At 38.0% G+C, this 17,259-nt stretch overlaps 2 protein-coding genes across 2 annotated transcripts; both read left to right on the top strand.

The window, feature by feature from the left end:
- The first annotated feature begins 6,418 nt into the window (after positions 1-6,418).
- On the top strand, positions 6,419-9,127 carry LOC145771657 (uncharacterized). The gene has a single exon (XM_082583386.1). It carries the CDS (start codon positions 7,926-7,928, stop codon positions 8,433-8,435), a length of 510 nt encoding a protein of 169 aa, XP_082439512.1. The 5' UTR covers positions 6,419-7,925; the 3' UTR covers positions 8,436-9,127.
- Positions 9,128-11,390: 2,263 nt separating this feature from the next.
- On the top strand, positions 11,391-15,261 carry LOC145771656 (structure-specific endonuclease subunit slx1-like). The gene is made up of 4 exons (XM_082583385.1): positions 11,391-11,672; positions 12,429-12,515; positions 13,630-13,763; positions 14,520-15,261. The coding sequence occupies exons 1-4, from the start codon at positions 11,535-11,537 to the stop codon at positions 15,076-15,078; spliced, it is 918 nt and encodes a 305-aa protein (XP_082439511.1). The 5' UTR covers positions 11,391-11,534; the 3' UTR covers positions 15,079-15,261.
- Positions 15,262-17,259: the final 1,998 nt, after the last annotated feature.

Raw genomic sequence — 17,259 nt, forward strand, 5'->3', positions numbered from 1 at the left:
TGGTCTTGAACATCAAAAGAGAACTCAGCTTCACTTAACAAAGAAATTCTAAATATACATTACACAATGCCATTAAAGCACTAACAATATTCATAAAACTTACAGTGGTGTCACAACAACCCTCTATTTAATGCTCTTCATTGGCCTAACAATGACGTGAATTAAACCGAAATAGTCTGAAGACAAAGTGAACATTAGATCTTGCCGAAATGTTGTGTTCTGGTAGAATAAACCTCAGAAGGCTAATTTATTTGGATGAAACGCGACATGATGTTTTGACATTATTTTACACATGTACATAAATATAATATAAATTATTTCTAAAAGTTTTGAATTGTAAACTCGTTGAGATACTTCAATTGTGACTGTGTTAAGTTAATTGTGAAATGCTGGTGTGATTGTATAATTGCCAAAAGACTGCAAAATTTTACGCTACCATCTTTAGAAGTAAGCTTGTGAGCCCGTTTGGGGTAAAGATTCTTGAAATATTTGCATGTAATATTTATTTATCCAGTGATCAGAATTTTTTTCACGTGTTGCAATGAATTGCTAAGAATTTTTTATAGCCTGACAGTAGCTGGTTATTACATTCTGATGCTGTATTTTATGGTTGTACTTTGACTTCAGTATATATTTAAAAAATGCTATGGATTGTGTATTTTGCTTCCTGTTTCAGTTAATATTGTGTATACGTTGAAGTGCCAGCCCTTTGCTACAAAGAGAGTTTGAATAAAGTGGTAACTAATTATTTTTTAGCGTTTGTGTGTTTCATTGCAATTTTAATTTGATCTTGATAATAATTTTGAATACTGTATTATGTAATATGAATCTTATTTATTCACCCGTCACAGATCAATTGTTTTTCCTTTGTTTCATGACTCATGTAAGTAATGTTACATCTGAAAAATTGTTTAATATTCAAAGGATTTTTTTTCATCTGCATGGCAATGATATATTCTTTTATTAATATTAAGAGAATGTTTTTCGTTGTTGCTTGGTTTATCTGTTTTGTGTGATCTTTCAGAAATATATTGTGCAGTGAAAATAACTCCACCTACTTCATAAAAGACACCATCATTCAAACTAGATAATACTTTTGTCACTAGTTTATTCAAACTTTCTTGTACAGTGAAGGGCAGGCCTCTTCGTTGACTGGAACCTAAACTACTGTATGTGTTGGATTCTTTTTGATCATTCATTCAAACCACAAATATTATTAACCGATTATCACCTAGACGTGAAACGAAGACGAAGTATCTAGATACGTCAGAATCACTTACCTAAACTTTGTGTTGCATAAGACTTTTTCAAGAAAAATCAACAAAAGTTCATTTGTATTTTAACTGCCTAAAATTAAGGATCCAGTATTTTTCCAACATTAAATTGTTTCCTGCAAATGTCAACATCTCTTTCACTTGAGTGTTGTCACACCATGTGGGTTTACTGGACTACAAAACGATTTGTCAGTCCAAAGATTGAAACGAGAAAAGCAGCAGTGCAGTATATAGGCATTCGCATGTACTTTTTACACAGACATAAAAACTGCATGTTGTTGCTTTTAAATCTTCATTGACTTTCATATCCATTTTGATTACCAATACTTGAAATAAATTTAGGATTTGCAAAATTCAACATTCTGGAATGCCCACCTTTGCGCAAAGGATATTCATATCGTACATTTTCGTGTTGATTTTTTTGTTGATGTACAGACAAGTTGTATTATTTCCTACACTACTGTAGTTTTGTTTTACATTTTGTCATGTTGCGTTTATACATCATGAAAAATGTGCAGTGCTTTTACATTTAGAATCCTAGGTAAAAAAGGATTTCACCAAAAACTAGCCGGTTTTTGTAAATTACATAAAGTTTCACTGAAATTTCACAAAACCTCAAAATTTTTGAATAGTTGGAGTGTTGCATAAATTGCCTTCTTCATTCCTGGTTGCAATATAAAAGTAAAAACTTTGAATTCCAACTCATAAATTTCAATTTGTGTGTTAGTTCTTGATTTTATGCAAGTTTATTTTTTGTTAAGCAATGATTGTTGTGAAAACACTGGTTGATACGTTTTGTCAATTATTCCAGGTATTCTGCACTAAGCTGAGTGATCAATGCAATGTGATAATTTGTAGTGTTTTTGAATTGGATACATTGTAGTCATGGTTGGAGAACAGCGTAAGGATTACACGAACGTGAAGACAGCAACATAACATTGCAAAGAAGTCTGGAATATGCACTTAAGCTAAGTTTTCAACTATCACATATAAACACTAAGCAGGCCACTTCAAACGTGCTTTTCCTACTTTCTCGCTCTGTTTAAAAGGCAGATGCTACCAATTTCTATCATATCAGTTTATAACTTGTTTAAATTTCACGTTCTGTGTTAATTATGTGCAATTGTAGGTGACCATAGTGTTCATAATTGAATTTTTAAAAAGAAAAATTTAAAAGATGCATAATTGCATATATATGCAGCAACATTCAAGAATAAAGATTGTGAAGTTATAGTCCCAAAATACTTCCAAAAAAGGTCCAAAAAAATTTGCAAGGTTGCAGTTTAAAATATTTAGTTTTATTGCAATGACAATATGTTACTTTTTCTACATTTTTATCTGAAAGATCTTCTTAATCAAGAGTAGTAAAAAATATTCACACTATTTATACGGTAGTAAACAAGAAATTAGCTTTTGCTCAGGATAAATTTTTTACTTGTAGATTGTTATACAGTACTTTTGAATGTTGAAAAGTTTTGGACAAGTCTCAACATTGTCGAGTCCTATGCTATGGTGCTCACTCATATTTGGCAGCTGCGCTCATGGTGACCCAGACAGCAAATTCCGCCGTTTTTACATTGATTCAACATCTGCAGACATTGAATCAATATGAAATGGCGGATTTTGCTACTGCTACTAATGCTACAAAGAACACTTTTTGATAAAATGTATCTTTGCTTGCTGGTCCATATGGTATTACGGTAGTAAAAATCAAGCATTTTAATTTGGAAATAAGAATGCAAGCACTTTGTCTGAATGTATTTCAATACAAATGCCTTGCATGTCAGTGTATGCAAATTGTAATAGCCTTCTTTTGAACGTGTTCGTTTCTGTATGAATACTTCACAATGCAGATATCAACCTGTTTTGGCCTGATGCTGCGAGTTCACTGTTGTAATAACGAATTGCACTAGCTTTCGGAACACTTTTCCCTAGTCATTAGGGTGTTTTAGCGTAATACGCAAAATTCTAACCATTGTTAATATTAATGTACAGGGTGGTGTTCATTTCCTTTCAGTAAAAAAATCCTTTTGGCAAATTTTTTTGAAATCCGTCGACATTTACTACTTGCGCAAGGAAGCTAAAGTTTAGGTTGTTTAGCCTATAATCTAGCAGCGGAATATAAGCAATTACCGGTACTTGTAGGCTACGTCACTTCACAGAACAAATAAAGCATTGTTACATCACAATTGCAACACCTCGTAAAACTACAAAAATTACACTGTCAAGTCTGTTGTGCTGTTGCATTTATTTCAGTTTACTAACAGTTTGCGGTTGTACAATGGCTGTGCCAAGGTCTAAAGATAAAATTTGGCTGGTAGGTAGCAGTTCAGATCATTTCAGCGCTGTAAAATTACCATCGAGGGGAGAAGTGCTTCAAGTTTTGTTTGATTTTCATTGTAAAAAAAGGTTTTGATTTGAAAAGTAGTGTCAAGAACACAGTATCTTTGCTTTTGCCTATTTGGAGTCGAGCACGAATTCCAACACGCCATCAAAACCATGTGATTAATCAGGTGAAAAAATACACCAGGAATTGCAAAACTTGAAAAAATCTATCAATCGTAAGAGTGTGCTTGAGTTAGTCAAACGGACAGACTTTAAGAAATCATTGGATCACCTATTCGATATAGCACACAGTAATGCTTTGAAAATGATCAACATAGAAGAAGATCGCCAGTTCCTTCTTGCCCAGAGAGAAGAGGGGCCCTAGGTTCCATGGTTGGCGTTGATATGGTTCTATGCAGGAGAGATGAGCGAGTGAGGAATAGAGCATTAAAGGAGAGAGAGCGAGTTGAGGCGGAAGCAGTTCGTGTTGCCGAATCTACTAATTTAACCATACTGGAATCCAGTGATTCAGAAATGGATACTCAGCAAGAAGATAATCTCGACAGGTCTGGAGATGGGCGTCATCCATCAGCTGGTGGATCGACGTGCTCCGAACAGCCTGGGTCCAGTGCTGCAAGCTGTCTGCCGAAATTTCGACAAGGTAAAATTGCTGTAGTAACCCCCGAGATAGCACCAGCATTGGACAGGACCAATACTACCTCGAGGAAGGCCGTTCATATTTTAAATGCCCTGGCGGAGTCCAAGCAATTGCTCCATCCAACCGGTGATCTGATGATTAGCCCAAGTTCAATTCACAAAGCTCGCCAGATCTATCGCCAAAAGCTGTCCTACGAAATTTGGGAGGCTTTTGACCCTTGCACCCCACTGACCATACATTGGGATGGGAAGATCATGGGTGATTATGAGCGATACAATCACATCAAAGTAGACCGTTTGCTAATTTTAGTGTCTGGCAAAGACGTTACCAAACTTCTGACTGTACCAAAACTAGAATCGGGAAAATCAATCGTCGAAGCTGAAGCAGTGGTCTCCGAAATATATAGTTGGGGCATTGCGGGTCTTGTACGTGCAATGTGTTTCGACACAATCAGTGTCAACACTGGCTGGCAGAACGGAGTCTGTGTTTTGATCGAAGCTTCTCTCAAGAAACAACTCTTGAATTTAGCCTGTCGACATCACATGTCGGAGATTGTCCTTGAAAAAGTTTTCTCTCTGGTAGATGCTGTTTCTAAGTCCCCAGTCATTGACTTATTCGCTCGGTTCCGCGACTTCTGGCCAAATATAGATCAAGCAAATTTCAGCACATCTCTGGACGATCCTGCTGTTTCTGATCAGTTACAACCTGTCCGCGCAGAAATCCTGAAGTTAGCGGCCGACAAGCTGGATCTCAATCATCCTCGGGACGATTACGCCGAATTATTAGAACTCAGTATCATATTTCTCGGAGTGCCGAAAAGAGGTGTCAAATTCCGTTACCCTGGTGCACTTCATCGAGCCAGATGGATGGCACGAGCGATATAGTCCCTTAAAATATGGCTGTTCAGGAAGCAATTCCAACTGGACCTTTGTACCACTAGCCGAAGACAGACGCAGCCCAAAATGTCCAGTCAATTGCTACGCATGTGCTTATTTACTGTGTTTACATGGGCCACTGGTACAGCTGTGATTCAGCCATACAGGCACCTCTCAACGACCTGAATTTTATGAAGAACTTAACAACGTATGCTGATGGAGAAGTATCTCAATTAGCCTTCAAGGCTTACTCCAGACACCTGTGATACTTGTCGGAAGGTCTCATTGCCTTTGCACTGTTTAACAGCAGAGTCACTGATATTGATAAGAGGGAAATGGTTCGCAGAATTGCAGTATGGCAAACAGTCATGGATCCGAAGATCCGCCAAACCGGGCCGTGGTACCTACCGATAATGCAGAGAGAAAACTGTCTGATTTCTGCACTACTGCAACTGAACGATTATTTACAATACTTGGTCTAGACCAGGGGTCGGCAACCTTTCTTCAGTCGCGGGCCAAAACAAAACTGCGCAGATGTCAACGGGCCGTACAAGTTTTCCATTTGCACTTCCGTTTTCTTTACTTTTCATAATATTGTTAAAATTGGCGTTCTTATCAGAGTATCTCCATATTTAGCTACTATAGGCTTATATAGATTAATATAAAGAAAATTAGTAACAATTGGTAACGAAAAACACCAAGTACTTTATTTATTGACAGCACAACATTAATGTGATATTTGATGTTGTTTCCTGCTAGAAAGTTTCTGAAGGTCAGGTGATAGGTTGGATGAGGCAAGAATCATAACATCTTGCAAGTGGTCATCAGTAAGTTGTGTTCTCAACTTGCCGTTAAATATACGGTTAATTGACTATTACTAACGCAACTCATGTAGCCTGCAACTAGCATGCAGTAAATAGGCTAATATAACCGGACTTCAAGGTGAAACTGCCAAGTACCTTGATGCTACCTTCTGCAAGCTTAAGCTAAATTTTGCCCCAAACCTAGTTTACTATAACAAAGCGACCCGTGATCGATAGGTCGCGGGTACAAAGGCGCTTTGTGATAATTTCCTATGCTTGGTGGATTCTAACAAGCAGCAAATTCTTCAAAGACAAGAATCACTTGTTGAAAAAAACTGAAAAATGGAACTGGGAGTAAATTATAACTCTAAAAAATAAAGTAATTTAAAAGTCTGGACCGGCTGTCACTAAAAAGGCCAATTCCTGCTTCCTAAGCTACACATATTTCTAAATTATCAACCTTCAAACAAACTAATTCTTAAAACTTCAAATCTATCAAACTATCTGTCAGGCCTGCAACGTCGCTCTCTCTAAAATGCAGTTCGCAGAGAAAGAATATCAAGGAAATTCAAAATGGCGACAATGCCCTAACTAAGCATTGTTGCGGCATAAGTACACAGGCTATGTGATTACAAGTGAGCGTTACGGATAAATATGGAAAAGTAAAAATTGCCCAAGTTTTACATAACATTTAGTAATCTTAATTCGGTTATGTAAAACCAAATGGCAGCATAAAATAATGGGATGTTCGTTTTGGCCCGCCAACTACAATTTGCAAAAATGCTGCGGGCCGGATAATTTTGCTTGGCGGGCCGGATCCGGCCCGCGGGCCGTAGGTTGCCGACCCCTGGTCTAGACATTTAAAGCTTCTTAACCCTTGATCCTAAATACTGGGCTGAAAATGAGGCATACCGAAGTGCCAAGGAAACAGTTTCTGCCCTGAGGGTGACAAACGATTTGGCAGAACGAGGAGTGGCGCTTATGACAGAGTTCAATTCGACATTGACCAGAGATGAGTAGCGGAAACAGTACGTTCTGAAGGTGGTGGAGCATCATCGAAGAAAATTTTCCGTAGTTTAATGCGATGTTCTGAAGTGTTTGATATCTTTTGTTGGTTCATTGATTGGAACAGTAACTTACTTCTGCGGAATCGCTCTTGATTTAAAGTATGGGGCCGTTCAAATATCATATGTTGGTATTTGTGGCGATTCTGGACCGCTACACGGCTGACTGACACAATGTATTGCCCCCCCCCCCCCCCAATAAGCTTTCTAAATACGCCACTGCTTCTGATCATCTCGGCTATGGGTGAAACACGGCGTAAAGGTTGTTAGAGGAATAGTTGCTTTGTTGCTATATTTGCTTTGTTATCCTATAAACGTGCCTGAAATGCGTGCATATTAAAAGTACTGAATAAAGCTGGTTATTTGGTTGCGTGTTGTAAAGTTGCTTGTTTTATTGATTTTGCAAATTTTTCAACCTCCTTGCGCAAGTTGTAAATGTTGAAATAACTTCTTGAAATTTGAAAGACATTATTTTCTTACCAATTGTAACAACCTGGTGCCCTGTACAAATCAAACTTAGATATGAGAAAATTAAAAACACCCTAGCCTACTAGTCATGTGCTATGACGAATGGTATTGAAGTCAGTGAGTCGTTGTTTAATGCGTTGTTTAATTTAATCTGTGTGAATATTTTATTTAAACACTCAACCCTGCATTTCCTGACCTGAGTACCGAAGAAAAATCTTCACCAATCATGCTTTTAATATAAAAATAAAACACAGCTAATTGCCACTGATATTGAGTCTTTTTTCCTTTTTCTACTTCATTGTTTGATTGCAGTCTGATGTAACCAAATACATGCAAAAGAATAAATGCTTAAGGATGACGTTTATGATAATTTTTTCTTCACAGAAACTTATTATTCGAAATATTTTCTTAGCTTAGCTCTTATTTTAAAAAGTTCAGCTTAATTTGTTCGATTTGCAATGGAGAAACCTTCTAATATGTCTTCCACAAAAGCTGCCACGACTGGAAATAGTTCTATCCGCCGTAGTACTACTTTGAATGCTGAGGAGACTGATTTGTGGGAGCTTTGCTACTATGCAGGTGTCACAATAGATCCCCAAGTTTTCCGCATAATGTTTGATCTTTTAAACATGGACGTTCATCCTAAAGCAGTCTTAGATGTCTTGAAAGGCATTGCTCCTCATTCAAAATATGCAACGAAAAAGAGCAGCGATGATAAACAAGACAAGAAAACTTTAACTGACAAGAAAACTTTAACTGATTCTAGTTCATCTGCAAAACAAACCAAACCACGAATAAGTAAAAGCAAAGCTGGTGCTAAATCAGGAGATAGCAATTCAAACCATACATCAAACAGAGGCACATCATCAGACAGAAGAAGTTCCAAGACATCAAAATCCCAAAGTGACTCATCAAAGTCAAGTCAAACGAAAGATAAATCTTTATTACCTAAAGCAGCATCAAAATAACGTTGTTTGAACTCTGGTGACAGCCTCATTGTTTTTGGGAAAAAATGTTTTTATGAGTTTTGACAACTACCAACAGTTTTGACAATTTGATCTAGTCTCAAACGAAAGAAGAAGACAACTACCATGTGATGATAGAATCCACTTCAGAAGAACTTTGTGTTCTGTTTATGCTAAAACAAAGTTGTGCTTCGTAGTCTTGTTATTATTACCCATCGATTTTTACTCTTCCTCAGTTATTACATAAATGTTACAAGTTCTATGTGCTGAAACTAAGCTTGTTTCATGGCACTTTTACCTCTCTTCGTTGCGATGTGGTAAACCTTCTGCGTGCTTAGTCTATCTCCAGCCTAACATTTCAATAGCTTGTTTTTTCCTCAATTATTGGCAATTTCACTGAACGATCATTTTAAATCTTGACTCAAATGTCATCGATCATGCCCTTGCGTTTCTATCCAACCAACAACATTTGCCTTATTAACATTTCTTCAACGTCTGGAGACAACGTAGCGATGTTAATTTTGCAGCTTTTGTTGACTTGGTGCTTGGTTTTATTTTGATGATGTAAATGTCGTTTCAAAGTATAGAACCTTTAATGGAAGCTATGCCAGTACCAGTATACAGCTTATGGCAATGGGTATCAACTAAAAAAAGAGAATTTTTTTGCTGAATAAACCCTCTTGTCATTTCCGGTATTGCCTTGTATAGAAAGAAAACAAAAATGCGAAATTTTATCTCAACTCATCAACTGATGCAATTTATTTTGCTTTTTGCTGTTTTGCAAGATCACAAATCTTAATGTAACTCTGCTATTATAAAATGAAAAAAACAAAAACAAAAGTGATGGTGAGTGGAGCAGAAGGAACAGTTGTTGAGAGCAAAGTAGATCCCTGTGGAATATGTGGCAAGAGAGTGATGAGAAATTCAATGCAATGCAAGGAATGTGGAAAGTGGGTACATGCAAGATGTGCTAATGTCAAGAGAGCCGCAACAAGATTGGCGAAGTGTTTTGTTTGTGGGAAATGCAGTAAAGGAAGGAATGAAGTGGAAGGCCATGATGATGAGTTCTGCCATGGCATCGAAACAGTGACAGACTTCTGTTATTTGGGTGATCGGATAAATGGAAGTGGTGGATGTGAAGCAGCGGTGACAACAAGGGCAAGATTGGGCTGGGCAAAGTTCAGGGAATGTGGGGAAATGTTGTATGGCAGAAAATTTTCACTAAGGATGAAAGGAAAAGTATATCGGAGCTGTGTGCGGCCTGCAATGCTATATGGTAGCGAGACATGGGTATTGAGAGAGAGTGAACTGGCAATCCTGAGAAGAACGGAAAGGTCAATGGTGAGACTGAGAGCAATGTGTGGGGTGAAAACGAGAAGGGAAAAAAGGACTGAAGAATTGTTGGATATGCTAGAGATGAAAGAGACCATAGACCAACTGGCAAGGGCAAATGGAGTAAGATGGTATGGACATGTGATAAGGAGGGAGGAAGGAAGTTTTCTTAGAAAGGCACTAGATCTAAAGGTGCTAAATTATTTTGACAGGTTAAATAAGTTTAAGCATAATACAATTTGCTTTTATCACAAAGAGACATCCATATCACGATAAATGAATTAAAATACAATGTTAGCATCAAGGACTGTGGTGTTAAATCAGATATGACATTCGGCCACTGTTTTCGTCACAGTCTCATTTCAGGCTTTGTTGAGATTAAGGGTTGCTTTGGTTGGCACCGGAAACCTTTTCCTGTGGATGCTTACTAACTGCAGTAGGTACTGGTACTGTTTCTGAGTCTCATGAAAATGATTGAAGTGATGACTGATGAGACTACTGCCGGTTTTGAGTGTTTTTCAATAATAATGGTAGATGCCGAATTGCCGATAGTTTAGTATGGAAATAAGATTTTTGCTTTGTTGGGTGTTAAGTTAATAAATCTGTTTACATACACACTAAGTTTAATTCTGCATCATATAGAAGTCTAGCTCATTCTCTGCTGTGGTTTTCAAGGTGATAGCGGGCATTTCCCCCTCTGTAATTCTTGTACACAATATCGGCCTGTGTGCGATAGGGTTTGGCATAGGCAGAATGTGGTAAAAAAGTGAAAATCTGATTGACCTTTCAACGACTTCCAATCAGTCTAATTTTTTGCAAGGGCACTTCTATGGGGAAATGGCACATTTTAAGCCTTGTGGAGGAAGATTCCGAGAAAATTGTATTTTTTTGAACCACTCTACTACCCAAGCATGATAAAATAATTTGAAAATATATGTAGTTTAATCGAATGCCAAAACAATTCTGCACATGAGAAAAATTTTACTTCGTTTCTGCGCGCAATGCTTTAGGAGGTACAGCAGAATGATTATGGAGAAAATTTGGAAAATTTTAAGCAAAAAGTTTACGTAATTTAACCTACAGTCTTTTTGATCGAGAAACATTTTGTGTGAAAAGCATTGCCGGTTTAAGCAGCTTCATTCACGGAAGCCAGGATATAATTTTCTGGCAAGCTGCCATGCTGATACAATGTACATACTTTACTAGGAATAGCACCTAAATGACCGGGCGCCACAGTGCTCCGCACCTAAATATCCAGATGCCACAGTGTGCGCGCCTATTAGACCAGCGCCTAACTGTCAGCGCCTAAAAGACTTGCTCCCCTTTGATCACCCCCTACTATTTTCTGTTAAGAGTAAAGTCGAAACCATGTTGTGTGATAGTTTCATGTAGTGGGCTCCACTGAGGGACCAGACTTTGTCTCGATTGTGTAGTTTCAAATTGCGCTATATTTTTTTAGAAAACTGTTGCAACACAGCATAGATAATTTGATGAAGTATGATTGAAGTGACATGCAATGATAGATTGGGAAAAAAGGTGAGAGTAAAATGCAATGAAGACGACACAATTGGAGATTTAAAGAAACTCATTGCGGCCCAAACCGGAACCAGAAACGATAAGATTGTTTTAAAGAAGTGGTACACCATATTTAAAGATCACATCACTCTGGGCGATTATGAGATTCATGACGGAATGAACTTAGAGCTTTACTACCAATAAACATTTGTTAGTGAGGCTTCAGACATTTTGTATTTTGTTTGTACAAAGATCATGGTAATTGCTATTGACAATTTTTTTGGTTGCTATTTGTTGTATTGTAAGAATCCGAAATTTAAAGGAAGAACATACATTGGATTTACAGTTAACCCCGAGCGTCGAATTGGACAACACAATGCAGGAAAACACAAGGTATCTCTTTTTTAATTACAGAGACTGTCAAAATACAGTGAACATGATTGAAATATAATTAAGAGCTCAAAGTGTAGAAACTAAACTCTTGTTCAGCAAACGTTTTTGTTTTTGAAAAATTTTGAAAACTATTTTTCATGAGAGCAATTTGAACCCTAACCAAGCTATTTTCCTACAAATCATTTCTAAGTGAAAGTAAGCTATTTACGTAGATGTAACCTTATCTGCATATTTGTCATGTTATTTTTCAAAGCATGTACTATGCGTATAACAGTAAATAAGTTTGAACCATATCGTTCTTTCCGTATTCAAGACAAAGAAGGTATTACCGGTTTATAATTTAATACACCAGCACGCCAAACAAGCGGAAAAGGTGGCTAAACTTGAAGGGTTTAAAAACGTGTTTGAATAATTGTGTGAGCAGAATGATAAGTGGCCAGCACGGCTGCGAAATCTTGGAATTTTCTCTGCATGGAAATCTGTTTGTGGTAGAAACACTCCTGTGAAATTAATTCTACTTATATACTTTGACTTTATAATTTGCATTCAGTGGCACACTGTTGGACGTTCAGATTTCATCAGTACATTAACATGCATACTCGATAGATCGCTTGGATTGGTATGATAACAGCCATGGGCTTGGTCACTTCCTTTTACACGTTTACTCCTGCGTAACCTTCTAGCCACTATAACATGATTATTGATTATGGAATGTCAATGACACGTGAAAGTGGTATTGTGTTGATATCTTCACAGGGCGGGGCTTGGAAAACAAGTGGCAGAGGACCATGGGACATGGCATTGATAGTACACGGTTTTCCATCTGATATTGCTGCTTTGAGGGTAAGTTGCAAGACATTTTTGGTCTTTATTGTCAAATGTACGTGCTGTTACTACTTCATATAAGACTAGAACATAATCTGCTGTACCCTAGAAACACTTCGTAGTTATTTACATTCTAGTAGTTTTTGCGCTCAAACTGATGCGATGGAGATTTCAACTGTAACTCGCTATGCTTGTATTTGACATAGTGTCGTTTATTGAAATCGTTAAAATAAACATACCCATGGTGGCGGAATGGCCCGATTCGGTGAGAGCCTTTTTCGGTGAGAGCCCTATTCGGTGAGTTTTTTTTTTTTAAATTATTGCGCGCCGTAGCCTAATTATCATTGCCGTTATAGGGTTAGGGGATAGGGGGTTGGGGGTTTTTGGGGTTAGGGGGTTGGGGGTTTTTGGGGTTAGGGGGTATGGGGGTTTTTGGGGTTGGGGGTTTTTGAGGTTGGGGTTGGGGGTTTGGGGTTGAGGGTTTTTGGGGTTAGGGGGTTTTTGGGGGTTGGAGTTTGCGGTTTTGGGGTGTTTGGGGTTAGGGGGTTTGGGGTTGGGGTTTTTTGGGGGTTTGGGTTTGCGGTTTTGGGGGTTTGGGGTTTTGGGGTTTTTTGGGGGTTTGGGGTTTTTTTGGGGTTTTTTGGGGGTTTGGGGTTTTTTGGGGGTTTGGGGTTTTTTGGGGGTTTGGGGTTTTTTGGGGGTTTAGGGTTTTTTGGGGGCTTAGGGTTTTTTGGGGGTTTGGGTTAGGAGTTAGGGGGTTTGGGGTTAAGGGTTTTAATGAGGCTACGGTACCCAATAATTTTCAAAAAAAAATTCAAAAAACTCACCGAATAAAGCTCTCACCGAAAAAGGCTCTCACCGAAAAAGGCTCTCACCGAATCGGACTCACCGAATCGGACTCACCGAATAGTAGCAGACCCCCATGGTGGATATTGAATTTAAAGTTGCGTGCCAAACTGGTTTACCAGTCAGGGCCGTAACATTTTACTTCTGAACCGGCAGACATGCGTTCGATACCTGGCCAGGTCAATATTTACATAAATTTAACAAGAAATGTAATAGGACAATGCATGCTCAACTTCAGTATTGAAGCTATGTATGAACGCATGTTTCATAGCATTTGTTGATGCAGTTTGAATGGGCATGGCAAAACCCCGACAGATCGAGGAGATTACGTCACGTGAAGTCTAAGTCGCGAACGGAATCGAGTTTTCAATATCGCGTTCGTGTGATGACGAGCATGCTCTGTCAAGCACCTTGGAAAAAGTAATTTCAATCAAATGTTGTTTTGTTTGTTTTAGTAGTGTGGTAGCTGTAGAGTGATTTTGGAGTCAAGTTGTTCTCTGTTAAACGCAATTATATGTTTTAAATCTCTTTTTTGATACCTACGGTTTGTTGAAAATGAAATTTGAATGCGTTTATGCTTGCTTTGCACTTTTCCAAAGAAGACATACTTATTAGTTGTAGCCTACGTTGCTGTTTTTCTTTTCTCAATACATTGCGTTTGCCCAAAAGTTTCAGTGGTGGTGTACATTGTGGTGCAGCCGTGCGTACATTTAAAGCGGTATGACTTCAACATAATCGGCTTATGTGTTCCATGACTGAACAAACATACCTTGAAGTGCTTTGCCTGAGCACACAACCAACGAAACTGCTCAGACTTTGCCCTTTAGTCTCATTTCATATTTAAATCAACACAGGATCATCAATTCATGTCCGTTGTTCTGTGAACGTTGGTAACTTAAACTCCCACAAAACGTGTGACTAGTTTCAGATGGTGGGTAAAAATAGTTACGGCAAATTCAGAAAAGCTCTCAATTACTGAAATCGTTTTTACTTGCAGCGGTCACTGTTGTGTGCGGAAAATCGTATTTTACAAACGTATTCCAAAGAAGGCTTTTTCAGTTCGAAGATGTATGCTACGACATAATTTTATAAATACTCTACTGTAGGTTCTGTTCCAGTTGCTGAGTCGAAGTAATATGACGCATTTCCGTAACAGTGCGTGATGTTTTCTCGTAGATTGCCCATTGTCGTGCGATGGCTGAAGCAAGAATATGCTGTTGATCTCGAACACCTTTTGCCACCTCACATGCCTATCGCGTATGGTCCTGTCACTGCCAAAGTAAAAAAGCACAAGTCTGAATTGATGGATGACGATGTTGCAATGACTACAAAACCACAAGACGAATCAAAATCCAATGACAACGATGATGATGATGAAGAAGAATTTTTACCTTTGCTCGCGCGAATTAAAGTCACCAAAACAAAAACTTACGCTTCGGGTAAAACCGAGTCATCGACGCCTGTTGTTCATAATTCTCAAAGTACGCAGATGGATTTTTTATGCTTTCTATGTTCCAAAAAAATAAGTGATGAAAAACCTGTACTTTGTTTGCATGAAGGTTGCACAATGACGTGTCACTTGACTTGTCTTGCAAAGCATTTTTTGCAGAACGAAAGTCCTTTTCAGCTTCTACCAGTAGAAGGCACTTGTCCAAAGTGCGAATCCTCTCTCGTTTGGGGTGATTTAATAAGAGAGTCGCAAGGCTTCCATCAATATTTGACAGCGGAGAAATAACGTTTCACTCGCAAAAATCTTGGATAAGGTGGATATGGCATATCACAAGCTATCTGCCTGTGAATTGTCTACGACACTGTATAAAGCGTACTGGCAATGACTCAGACGTGTTTCATGAAATGTGTGTTACCATATGTGGTCAGCTGCATCGCCTATTCTATTCAATAAATGCTCTCCGTGGTTGTTAGATTGCACAAATTAAAGTATTTGTTACCGTTGTGTTTCTACAGTATAGTATCAGCACGACATTTTAGTATCACTTTAGACAGCCGGATTTAACCCTGAAGGAACCACGCTGAAAGGAAGTGAATCAAACACTGCACATCGTTTCGTGCCAAAGAACAAAAGGCACAAGCAAAATTTCGTTAATTACGCTCCATGTGAATTTCGCATGTGAAAACTCGGACTTAGTCCAAGCGAATTTTCTGCTTTATTACGTTTTAGTCCAGGCTACAATTTACCAAATCTCGCGCTGAGTGTGCACGAGCGATCATGATAATGTAACAGCATGCACTGATCAGTGAAACAAAATGATTGCAGGCACCAAAAGATTATTGATATTTTTAACTCCCTTCAAAGGCAAACCAACGATGGAATAAGCTGTAGGCCTCTAAAACTCCTTTAAACCATACGAGCTTTTGCTGTTTGTGATATGTGTCCACAACGTTAATCCACCTCGTCTAAGACCATGTTGAGAATAGAATGGGATACAGGCTATGAGCCTATCGTGTAAACGCTATTTTATTGCTTCTTTTATCTCCTCCCGCAGCGTTTTCTGACTCCTTCAAAGGCGGTGTTGGAACAGCCCCATGCCGTCAATTCCACGTTTGGACCTTTGACAGAGATAGAAGTAGTAGCAGAGTTTTTCTGCTACGGTGGGCATCAAATTCAAAACTAAAAGATAAATTCAGTTCTGTCTTCTCTGATGTGTAGCCTATTCAAGGTGTCTATGGCTACAGTACAAAAAAACACAATACATTTTTTCCTTTTTTTATTTCTTTGTGTCAGACAAAAATCCAAGTCGTGTTAAATACTACCTGAAAAGTGTTTCGGTGCTCGTAGGCCTACTGGTATTTAATTTTCGTGGTTGCATGTGAAATATTCACCGGACCGCAGAAATATTCAACTTGTCAAAATGGACCTTTGCTAACATTAGTTGAGTACCGGTAGCCTAAAGCAGATATCCTACTAAATAAGTCTTTACAAAATGGAAAATTCGAAAAGACAAAAGGTCGATTTTGGGGATCTGTTCCACAGAAAATTTTGACAAATCGTAGCCTATTTTTAGTCGATTTTTGCAAAGTTTTTGGCTCCCGTAACAATGCTTCTTGTTTGTAGCCTAGACCTAATCATCACAGCTGGATTTCTGTAGAAATAACTTAGAAGGTTTTTTTCAAAGTTTAAAATACGGTAACTATAAAGCTTTTATTTTTATAGGAGTAACAACAGAAAGACCACCAGAATTTATTTGTTGGTTTAAGTGCTTCTCTGTGTCCATTCGCTTATGACTAGCTAGTTCAACCTATGGCAATTAGGTTGAACATGTTAAATACTCGCACTAAAGGCAAACTTTTGTAATGTTAGTTTATTTAAAATAAATAATAGGCCTAGGCTATTAATTAAAAATTATTATTAATTAAAATTAACTAATATAAATAAATTGATTTAGTGTGATATTGTCTACTGTAATATCTGTGCATATATATCTTTTATTAGCACGAAGCCGTTCTCACAGTCATTCACTTACATCAGACAAACTGGTGGTCAGGTGACCTCAAGTTCAATGAATACACGTGGAAGGCATTCAACCGTAATAAAATAATAAAGCAGTGTTGCAGGGGTCGGCTACATATAGAACATCTTCCCCAACAAAAAAATGAAGCAAATAATAGTAATTGTAAAGAAAAGATAATGTACAATACAAAGAGAAAAAAATATAACTTATTAGAAATGTAGCCTACTGGATTGTTGGCTCCACTACTATCTTGCCCTGCAGTTGAGCAAGTATTAATAAACTTTGGCCTTCACCCAAGTTCACGTTGTTTCAATTAATCTGTTCGGAGATTTTACACTTCGATTTGAACGTCGAGGTAAAACCACGTTACTGGGTTGATCAGACGAAATAAAAGGCGGCGATAAAGGTAACACATTGGGTAAATGTTTAAGTTATTTTGGCAGCCG

The sequence above is a fragment of the Aplidium turbinatum genome, chromosome 6 (genome assembly GCF_918807975.1).
Source record: "Aplidium turbinatum chromosome 6, kaAplTurb1.1, whole genome shotgun sequence".
In the NCBI taxonomy this organism is placed as follows: Eukaryota; Metazoa; Chordata; class Ascidiacea; order Aplousobranchia; family Polyclinidae; genus Aplidium; species Aplidium turbinatum.

Coding starts and splice junctions, on each gene's coding strand:
- LOC145771657 (XM_082583386.1), top strand. CDS start 7,926: ATGGAGAAACCTTCTAATATGTCTTCCACAAAAGCTGCCACGACTGGA.
- LOC145771656 (XM_082583385.1), top strand. CDS start 11,535: ATGGTAATTGCTATTGACAATTTTTTTGGTTGCTATTTGTTGTATTGT. Junction 12,516..13,629: donor CTGATATTGCTGCTTTGAGG/GTAAGTTGCAAG, acceptor TTGTTGATGCAG/TTTGAATGGGCATGGCAAAA. Junction 13,764..14,519: donor TGTCAAGCACCTTGGAAAAA/GTAATTTCAATC, acceptor GTTTTCTCGTAG/ATTGCCCATTGTCGTGCGAT.